Here is an 11,852-nt window from a genome sequence, read left to right as displayed (position 1 = left end):
GTAGAAAGTAAGTAGGAAAAAGAAATTTGGTGAAGAATTGAGGTGTTAATGGAGATTTGTGGTGAGAAGGGGTTGAGTTCTTTGAATTTTTGTGAGAGAGAGAGTAGTAAAGGAAAATAAGGAAGAAGAGGGATTTGTATTCATATTATGTGATTAGATATTTTCTACTCACACTTTATGTCAAATCGGGTGAAATTTTGCTGCTGATGTGCTTGATGATTAAATTCTGGCGCACCCGATAGCGGCCTTGTCCGAATTCAGATATGCATGGCTTACGAATGTTAGATGTAAGAACCCCTTCTTTATGTGAGAACCATTTCTTATGTGAGAACACTCCATATGCTCTAAATATTTACTCGTAAGTTCTAAATTTTAATTCTAATGTTCTAAATATTTACTCAAGTGTTCTAAATTAAGTCAGATGCTCTAAATTAGTACTCACATGTTGTAAACCATAGATTAGTTAAGTTAGATGTCATAAACTTAAAATAACTTGTTCCAAAATTTAACTTATATGTTCTAAATTTTAAAACGTGTGTTTCTGTGATTTTAAATAGTATGTTTTAGAATTTAAAGCATATGTTCTAATTTTTACTCGTATGTTCTTAATTTTTACTCACATTTTCTATATTATATATAAGGTGTTCTAAATTTTTATTCACATGTTCTAAATTTTACTTATATATTCTAAATTTAGTAAAGCAGATTTCTAAATTTTTACTCACATGTTCTAATTCTTAAATCAGATATTCAAAATTATTACTCACACAGATGTTCTAAATTATTACTCATATGTTCTAAATTTTAATTTGAGTAACATGTTCTAAATTTTAGATTAGTTCTCATATAAGTATGTGTACTCACATATGTACCTATTCTCACCGGATCCCTCCCCTATATATATAAATAACGGCCTTAACTTCTCACAGGAGCTTATCAACATATAAACCTTTCAACAAGAAGAGAGGCAAAATCACATTCTTTTATAAAAACAGAATTTCAACTATTGAACATCACAATTTAGTTATCATGCTGTTCATATAAATGTACAACCTGAAGTTCACTAAGAAAAAGAAGTGGGTTATTATTCATCATCAATGGTCCATAGAAAACGAGCGTAAGCTGCAAGAGTGTTGCTGCAGGAAACAAGCATAAGAAAATCAGTTAATTTCAGATTAGAAATTCTGAAAATTGTGGGGATATGCATACTTTGAAGTTTAAAATCCTGGAAGACTTGGGAAAGATCAATACCTATCTCCAGGGGCAACTTCAATAGCTCATTCCATGTAATATAAAGTTTTTTCCTGGTCATGATGAATTTCCCATAGTAACGTTGCATACTGCAACAACATCTCACCATCTTGTGGGTAAGCCAATATGGCAAGCGAGTAATGTTCTTCAGCACTCTGAAGATCACCCTTTGTCTGTCATTAGAACACATCATCAACCAAAAAAGTCATATTCCGGACATAGTTAAAAGGGGCTTACACAATCCAAAGTTCACATATACAAGAAATTTCAACCAAAGGAGCTAACACGGTCCAAAAGTTCACATAATACGAGAAATTTCTACCAAAGGAGCTAACACGGTCCAAAAGTTCACATACTCAAGAAAACACTACCAAAGGAAAAAAGTTCACATTTACAAGAAATTGAGATCAAATATACATCGCAATAATGTCCTCATGGAACTCATTCAGAACTTTAAAGGAATTGATACCGGACGCTCCAAATTCTAGAGGGTGCTTGGAATTAGATTGAAAAGTTGGGGTAGGCTGCAACAGTTTTAGGACCAGGGAGTAGTAGGGAGGGGAGCTTAAGGAAGCAATGCGTCAAACAAATATGTACAAGTCAGTTCAAATTATAATCTCCTGTCACTATGAATCTATGACTTTGTCTCAGAATCAAATACCTTCAAATGACCAATGCAGACAAATTACAAATGCAAAACTCACTTTATATTTTTTAATTAATTGTTCCGACTTTTTCACTATTCACATGTTTTACTTTGACCAATTTTCTTATACTGATATAAAAATAAATGTTATTTATGTAAAATGTTTCATCTATATACCTATCTCTAGAGATAACTTCAATTTAAGATAATTTTCAGTTCAACCATTTGAGATTGAAGAAAATATGGTAGCTTGAAGGAAGAAGCATAGAAAAGCCAATCCGAATGGCATGCAATTTTCTGAAGCAATATTATCACATTTGACTACGGAGAAATCAAAGAGTTTGCAATGGCAACATTTTCGACTGTAACGCTACTTTAAGTCAATCATCATTTTAATTGCTGGATACTGCTGCTAGCTTATGATTCTGTCTTCAACTCTTCCTATAAGGTGGGGAGAGAGGGGGTCAAATGAGCATGAAGCTGTGTTGCACTAAAAGTTGCTGGAGGTTGTAATCAGATGTTAGGATTTCTTTGTTGCTTTAGCTGTAATAAAACTCTCTTGGTAAATATTATATTCTATTCGTCCCATAATATAATGTCCATTCTATTTTAATGGTTAAATTATAAAACTAATGACCAAAAATTTTCATTAGGATATACAAAAGACAATCATGTGAGATATTGTTACATTCCTCACAATGTTTAGAATATCAACTTTTTATAAAGTTTGTTAATACTTGATTAAAGATATTGATGGTCAAAGGTATACTTGGAAAACCGTGGAAATGGCACTATACTATGGAATAGAGGGACATTATTTGCTTTATTTTTCCAGTAATAGAGTAAATGCCTTAATAATACAGTTGGAGTTTCACCTGATACAAGAACTGAGCATACTTCTTCAGAAACAGGGGATCCGATGGATCTTTCTCGATCATCATTTTATAGTAATCTTCTACATCAGCACTGTTTATCGGGGCTCCTGCTTCAAATTTTGGACTGTCAATGCCACCATCAACGCCCACTACAATCTCATCTGCAGGATGCAAGTGAATAGATTTTTGTAGGTCTACCTGAAAGCCAACCTCAGTTAGGTTCCCAAGATTGAACGATCAAACATTCACTTTAATAGGAATTTCATACCTGTGCGAGATCAGGTTGAATAGAACCCTCGTGTTCATCATCACCTACTTCCCAAAGGAACTTAGCATATGCCGCCAGAATATTGCTGAAGCATGAGGTAAGATGTCAGAATTTCAGCAAATTCGCCAAATTACACTTTAGAGCATCTTATATATACCGCGACAAGAATGTACGTACTAACATAGAAATTCCTAATACTCACACATCACAACAGATTACGCTGATACTAGCTTAAAGCCACAACTAAGGGTTTATATCTTCCTTTGCAGTTACAGGGGAAAAGGATTTGCATACGTAACATAAGAGGTCTGTGTCAAAAAAATTCGTTGTCTAAAATGCTGCTCGAATATGTGTGCAATTCGGTGCTGATATATGTACTTCAGATACTGTTGTTACAAGTGCACATACAACAGAATGGCAAATAAAAAATTTCACTTAATTATTATTTCTCCAAATATATTGATTACGAGTTAAGCATATCTCTAATCATAGTTTAGACACCTACATTTGTACTCCCCAATGACCAATGATGAAATCAAAACCGAGATTTACTGAAGACTGGAACTTTACATTAGCATAACCATAACCTGGCTCAATTATGAAATAATTAAACCCCAATCCTTTTAATTACTATAATCAAAGATAAGTTCTGCAGAAAAACATGTCCGAAAGCCCAGTTACTTTACATTTAAAATATGAATTTAAGTTAAAATCAATTCAAACTTAGAAGTTCATATAACTTGAGTTCAGGGATTAAAAGTTCTAATAATCAAATAAAATTCAGATTTAAATTCGTATAAGGGATGATTGATTAATCATTGTCTCCCTTTAGTTTTTCTATGTCAAGCTAACATATAGTAGGAGTATGGTATAAAAATTACACACCTATCCTTGGGAGCAGTTTGAGCAGCAAGCTTAAAGTATCCCGAGGCTCTTTCCTGATCGCGATGGAGCTCCCACACCAATTGAGCATACTGTGAAAGAATTTCCCCATCACTAGGATCAGCTGTTGTGGCGCGAAAATAATACTCTTCTGCTCCTTGAAGGTCTCCTTTTCTCTGTTTCGCAACAAATTATTCATCAAGTTTATCCAAAGTTAATACAAAATAGAAACTGTTTAATAAGTTTATTTTCCTATATTGATGCAGAATGTAGCTTAGTTAACACAGTAAAAAAATATTGCTACAAAAGAACCTATGGTAATTGGTTTCAAGGTTTTTTTTTTTTTTTTTTTTGGCAGAAGTCTAAACAATACAGTATATTGGTTTCAAGATATACAAATCTACATTGACATGATAAAGGGTAAAAAAAAATAACAAAAGCAAAGTTTGCAAAAGCTAACAATGGGTCCAAATGAGCTATGCCTGGTTGGTCTCGTGCAAAATTACTGTATTTGGTCAAAGATTTTCTTTACCTGTTTCCTCATCACTCGAGTCTACTTTTTTCCTCTTTAATTTTCCAAAACTATGCACCCCATTTTGCAATTAAAAGAGAACGGATGAAGTACATATCAGCATTCCGCATAATATATTGACTAAGACGAGTTTAAGATCATTTGTTAAGAGAGCCTATTAGGGGTTTACTTCTGTGATTTTTAGGCAAATATAACTATATAAGTCCTTGTTTCTATATCTAAGATATAAACTCGGACTTCAAATATAATACCCCACTTCAAATTTAAACTTCATGATAAACAGATTCATATAGAATATAAATACAATACTCGTATACAGTATCATACAAACTCATAACAGTTTTCCTTACAAACCCATCAACAATTTCACCCAAATCATCACCTTCTTCTTTGATTAAATCCATGTTTGGTTTCATAAAACTAAAATCACTATTACCCTGAAATTCCCCATCAATCTTTCCATCCTGTTCTTCAACACCATTATTATTGGTGTATATCGATAAAGACAGGGCCGTTTCTAACATTTTAGAATTTTTTTTCTGCTTGATTTTGAGATTGAAGATGGTATTATTCTATGTTATTAGGAAATTAATAGAACTGGGATCTTGATTTTGCCTTTGCTTGAGAGTGAAAATTTCCTGCAATTAAAGGACCTCTAGTTTTATTTTATTTTTGCTTAAAGATTCGATACGCAACACGTGTAGAGCATACGTAGGAGGGTAGCGTGGGTGAAATATAGCTTGGGACTTGCACCCATCGCTGACAAGTTACTGTTAGAGGTGTCTAAGAGTTTGGGTTGGTTTTGATGGGAGAATGGTGTGGCGGAAATATTGCATATAGAATGACAATGTAGTAATAAAGTTGAAGTTGTAGTACGAGTATAAAGTACCATTTAATATTGTAGTAGTATAAATATTATGCTATAGTACAAATAAGTACCTATTAAATGTTGTAAATGGTATATCAAAATATTATACCACTATGAGATATAATAGTACTACTAAGACATAATGGTACAATATGCATGCATAATAGTACTAAAAATGTACCACCGTAACCATAAAAAATACCATTTTAAATGTCAAACCTCAGCGCTTTTCCACTTTTGCCATCGTATATGCAAAAAAATGCATATAGGGACTATGCGACTAGTGGGACTCGTTTCGGTGAAGTCAAATTAGATCTGATAGGATCTAATTTTGAATTTGAGTAATGCTAAATTATTAGTTCAAATAAGTCGATATCCGAAGTATTTTAGGATCAATTTCAGATCAGGTCGGTTGGGTAGGTTTTCAACACCTTGTGAAGCATTGTCCCATATCCTTTGAAGGACGAAGTCGATTTTGTAGGTTATCTTTATACACTCTTAAATACACTTAGTTTACATATCTTTTGTGAAATACTTATATTAGGGTCATCATATTTAAATATTGTTATCTAAACGTCGTTATATTAATAAAAAGGTCACTATGATAAAATAAAGAGAAGTTATTGTAGGGCTGTGCAATGTGCGGTTTGGTGCAGTTTTGATCTCAAACCACACCAAACCACAAAATTGCGGTTTGTGATTATTTTTCAAACCGCACCAAACCGCACCGCAAAATACGGTTTGGTGCGGTGCGTTTTGCGGTTTTTTTCCACAATTTTTTTACCTCACAAATAATGATTAAAAAAGGTAGTTTTATTTTGTGATTATGAAGTTAATATGCAAATATTAAAACTCATTTTTTTAATTCTTAATTAAATTATACTAAAATATTATGTCATATTGACTCTAAGTCTTTAAGAAGAAACAGAACCTGTCCACCTTCAAAAGTGATTAACAATTCTAGTAAAGTCAAAAGTCCTACTTACATCCAACATCAAAATAAACTAATAATGTTTAATATCTAACACACAACATAAAACACTTGCATCCTACATCAACATAATGTCTGATGTCTTAAATTACAATACATCACTAATTCATTAAATTGCGGTTTGGTTTGAAATTTTTTTAAAACCACACCAAATCGCAAAACCGCGGTTTGATCAAATTTGAAAACCGCAACGCAATTTCCAAACCGCAAACCGCACTAAATTCGATTTAGTGCGGTCTAGACCGCACTCTGCACAACTCTGAGTTATTGGGTGAGAATTGCCTCACCAATGACTTTGTGAGATCAACACAAAATAAGAAATGTTCGGCCTTTAAAAATGTTAATTTAATTACAATGACATCATTCAAGTAATTGTTGATATCATCTAAACAATAAACCATAACATCTAATAACCAATTAATCATACAATCTAGCATAGTCACTTAAAGATATCATTCAAACAATTAATCATATCATCTAAACAATGAATGATATCATCTAGCTAATTAATCATATCATCCATCCTAGATACATAACGATATCATTCAATTGATTACTAATATATATTAGCCGACAATTACATATATATTCCAAACAACGAATTTTATCATCAAGCCTATACAAATATACAAAAATATATTTAAAAATATCAAAAAACATTAAAAAAAAAAAGTCAACGACAAAAAAAAAGAAGAAATTAAAATATTACTAGTGATTAGAATTACAAAAATCACAAATATCTATTCATAGCCCAATTAGGACCAACAAGAAGCTCGCAAGTAACCTTATCAAGTCGACTCGTAGCTGAAGTTGATGACGAAGAGTCGAAGACGATAACGACAACTACAACATCTTTCTTCTTCTTCTTCTTCAAATTCGTCAAATTAATTTTTGTAAGAATTTTCTTTTTTGCAAAGTAATAATTAATTTTAGAGGATATAAATATATAGATAAATAAATAAAAATATATGAAATCTCTTACGACATCGATGTTTAACCTAGGCTTGATTTGAAGTTTTAGATTAGTCGTCCGCCATTGTTGTAGAAATTCGAGGTTATACTAGAGATGGCGTCGGCCAGTGGCTACGATTTGAGCTCTAAAGCTAAAATTGTGGGAAAAAGAGAAGGAAGAAGATGAGCAAACTAAAAGTGAGGAAATTTATGGAGTGATGAAGTAAAAATGGAGGAGAAAAAGTTGCATTTGAGAGGAAAATGGAGAGAAAGATAAAATTGAAAGTTAGGCCCGTTCATTTCAACTTACAAAAATAATATTCAGTAAAAATAATTTCAGTCAGTAAATATAAGTTCAGTTAAATAAAATTAAGTTCAGGTCAATAAAAGTAATTTCAGTTCAATAAAAATCAATAACTTTAAAGAAGAAATATAACAGAAAATTAGTAAAAATAATTTCAGTTCAGCAAAAGTAATTTCAATTCAATAAAATTAATTCAAGTTCAACAAAATAATTTCAGTTCGGTAAAAATAGTTTCAGTTCAACAAAACTAAGGTGAAGTGAACGGGGCCTTAGAGTGAGATATGAAGGAAAAAGAGAGATGAAAATGTAGAGTGTTGATTGTGTAGCAAAATTGTACTTGTGAAGAGATTGCTAAAGTTGATTATGACATGATTTTGTCTCACCAATAGTTGATACTTTGTGAAAATGTTACTTCATCCGTTCTAGTAATATTGCAATAATTGGACTTTTGCAATATTCATCAGGCTTGTTTGACCATAAATTATGATTTATATGTAAAGTAAAATATAGTCATGTGGGGTCTTGTTAGATTTGTCTTGTAAAATACTTTCACAAAATCAACTTATTATAATTTTTACTTTTATATAATTATAGATATTTAATATATAAAATGTGCATTGAGATGTGTAATTTCATCCTTGTTGCAATATTTATGGTACAGAGAAAGTATTATAATAAAGTAATAGTCATTGGGTTATAATAAAGTCATAAGAGAATTTTATGAGAAAAATACAAGTTTAGCTCCTTGAGAAACAAAATATGTTTATCAAATGACAAAAATATAAATAGATCAACAACTTTTTGTCATATAAGAGTCTCACAGTTTTTAATTTATTTACCAAAATGCCATGTTAATTGGACAAAATGGCAAAAATGTAAATAAATCAACAATTTTTTGTCATATATATATGGGTCTCACAAATTTTTATATATTTACCAAAATGACATGCTAACTAGACAAAATTATTGATTTATTTTACAAAAATACCACTTGATAAACATATTTTGTTTATCAAGAAGATAAATTGGGGCTTCCTCTTAATTAATAATTTTTTTTTTAATATATAGGTCAATATATAATAAAGATCACTATAATAAAATTAGTATTACTATGTTCAATATAACGTAGAATACTACGTGCTATGTTTAACATGACGTCAGTTGGAGCGTGGAAACCTTAGGTCTACACAGGTTCTTTCCTCCATAAATACATATTATATACATATAATATTTTTAATAATAAAAATATTGATTTATTAATAAAAAAAATTCATATATCTACTATCCATAGATAGATTAAATTTAAATCAATCAAATATATAATACTAAATTAAATAAAACATTATAGAGATATGATAGTTGTTGTATATCATATTCTTTGTATTTTCTTTCTTATGGCTAATTTCATATGTTGTTAGTAATAATAATAATAATAATAATAATAATAATAATAATAATAATAGTAGTAGTAGTAGTAGTAGTAATAATAGTAATAATAGTACTAGTATATATCTTTTTGTGGGGTCTATGCTCTAGTAATTGATGTAAACGTCACGAATTTATTAATAATATGTTAACGTAAAGGAAAATATTGTTACTCATTAAATTAAAATTATTTAGAATTTGAGCGAAATATATAAGATTCTAAAGCATGCATATCAACGGGGACTGTAATATTTTAAGCCCTCTAAAGTGAGATATAATCTAATATAGCTATTTCATCTAAATTTATCTATAGAAAAAACATGTCAACCATGAAAGTTCTCATTAAATTACAACAATTAGTATTTAAAAAACAAAAAGATGTCACATAAATATTGTACAAAACCAAAATTAGATTTGCATATAAATTAATTGAGTGGGAGAGAAAAGAGAGAACTGTTAAATAACTAGGCGCATTCCATTTTTTTCTCTATCTCGCTCTTTCTTTTCTTGTTCTCTCTCCATCAATTTTTTCTTTGCTCTTTCTCTAAATTTTCACCTTTTCTCTCTCTCCTCTCCTTTGGTTTTTGCTTCCATTTTCTCTTAGATTTATGTCACCCTCCTTTCATCGTTCTTTAGGACGATGATGAGTGGGTTGACCTTTATAACAACTTTTATACACGACCATCTTACAAAATTGTTTTCCTTTGAACATAAGCATTTTTACAAAAAAGAAAAAAAAAACAAGCACAAAATAATAAAATTTATTGACTTCACACATTATAAGAAACATACTTTTAGTAATGGCAGGTTTATCACCTTTCCAACTCTTAGAGATAAATCTAATATCAGCTCAAGATATAGCTAAGGTTGCGCGGTCCATGCGAACGTATGCTGTGGCATGGGTTCACCCAGATCGAAAGCTTACCACCCGTGTCGACACACAAGGTGTAACCAACCCAACATGGAACGATAAATTTGTCTTTCGTGTCGACAACCAATTTCTTCAGTCAGATACATCAGCCATTATGATTGAAATCTATGCATTACATTGGTTCCGTGATGTTCACGTGGGCACGGTACGAGTCCTTGTAGGCAATCTCATTCCCCCACAAACAAGGACCTTTAATCACAACCATCTTGGCATGCGATTTGTTGCTCTTCAAGTTCGTCGCCCATCTGGTCGACCCCAAGGCATTTTAAATGTCGGTGTTACCGTCCTAGATAGCACCATGCGTAGCATGCCATTATACACTCAACTTAGCACATCAGCTGTTGGGTATCAAAAGTTGATGGGTCAAGATGAGAATCATAATAACCATCCACAAGATGGTGAGCTTAATGTTCAAAAGGGTTTGAACCAACTTCGACGTGTGAAAAGCGAAAGAAGCTCTATTCTTGAAAATGAATATGATCAAGGTTACATATTCCCCAAGCCTAATAATTCAATAATCAATGGTTCAGAAAATATTAATGAAGAATATAATAAGAAGGGAAAGCACATGTTTGATAAGCCATTATCTATAATAAATGGAGTTGAAGCTGGATCAAATCTAAGTTTAGCTGTTAAATTAAAAGACCAAGAAGGTAAAAAGGTTGAATCAGTTGTTAGTTATGCAGCAACTTCATCGATTAAAGGGATGTCAAACAACAACAAAAACACAAAAGAAACGCAAGATAATACAATAATATCAACCAACAAAAAGCACAATTGGTTGCCACATTACTCATCTATCACAAAAGACTTTGCAGCAGGGTCGGTATGGTATGAATCAGAAATAGGGCCATCGCCATCGGAAGTGGCAGCAGCAATTGCAGAGGATAATAAGTTCAAGAACTTTGAGGAAAGAGGGAGCTCAATAATAATGGATTATGAAAGTGAAGGGGTAAGGACAAAGCTAGAAAGATGGAGATCGGAGATGCCAATGGCTTATGGTTATGGTGGTTCTTACATTGATGGTGGTAGTAGTAGTAGTAGTAGCACCATCTTCCCTAGGACGATACATACTCGTCGATACACCGCTGATGGTGGAGCTGGTAAATTTTCTTGTTTTGGAAATATTTGTGGGTACGAATGTTCCATAGTATGTGGTAAAAACGATGAAGATGATGATAATAACAAGAATGGTGGTGGTAAAGCTAAGAATAAGTATGATGCTCGATCACCTTCTTTAGATTCCGTGTCCACATATTTTTGAGTGAGTAGGAGAGTTTTGAAGATATTGGGTAGGGGAAGAAGACTACACAATTTACTTTCTTTTAATCATAGTAAATTGTGAATGTTAAGCAAAAGAAGATTGGATATTGTTGGTGGTGTCATGCCCGATTCTCCCCCCTTCGCTAAAATGAATTTATTTGTGCATTAAATTTGGGAAAATAATTTGTAATATGATCTTTAATTTTTTTTCCACCTTATATTACAATTGCTTTTACATACAAGACATACATAGTGTTCTTTTATAGTGGCCTGATATCCAAACCAAAGAATCAATCTAATCTTCTATCATTATTATTCTTTTTAGCTGCCTTTACACATGAATGCTAGCTAATTTTTCATATTTATTTCAAATGCAACACAATAACATAGATAATTGATTTACTTTGTACATCATTAGTTACTTATGATTTTTTTTAACTTCTAAAAAAATTCAAGAAAGGTTTAGAAGAATACAAAATTTTGATGAAAAAAAGTCCCCTTTATTAAGTAAATGTTGATAATAAATTAAATTTATTGAGAGCTTAAAATGTATTGATATTGATACACATGAAAGCTGGCGAGTATAACCAATTCTTTGCTTCCACTTATTTTTACTGGCAATACAAAAATTTCAACGAAATTAATTTTTAAACCTTTGGTGATTT

At 31.6% G+C, this 11,852-nt stretch overlaps 1 protein-coding gene and 1 pseudogene across 1 annotated transcript; one reads left to right on the top strand and one right to left on the bottom strand.

Moving 5' to 3' along the window:
- Nucleotides 1-1,084: 1,084 nt before the first annotated feature.
- Nucleotides 1,085-4,978, bottom strand: LOC110734812 (annotated as a pseudogene).
- Nucleotides 4,979-9,311: 4,333 nt separating this feature from the next.
- On the top strand, nt 9,312-11,552 carry LOC110734844. Its single transcript, XM_021914986.1, has one exon. It carries the CDS (start codon nt 9,794-9,796, stop codon nt 11,186-11,188), a length of 1,395 nt encoding a protein of 464 aa, XP_021770678.1. The 5' UTR covers nt 9,312-9,793; the 3' UTR covers nt 11,189-11,552.
- The last annotated feature ends 300 nt before the right edge of the window (nt 11,553-11,852 follow it).

The sequence above is a fragment of the Chenopodium quinoa genome, unplaced genomic scaffold (genome assembly GCF_001683475.1).
Source record: "Chenopodium quinoa cultivar QQ74 unplaced genomic scaffold, ASM168347v1, whole genome shotgun sequence".
NCBI classification, from domain to species: domain Eukaryota; kingdom Viridiplantae; phylum Streptophyta; class Magnoliopsida; order Caryophyllales; family Amaranthaceae; genus Chenopodium; species Chenopodium quinoa.
Note: the sequence above shows the minus strand (reverse complement) of the source record. Positions and strands in the feature narration are given on the sequence as shown.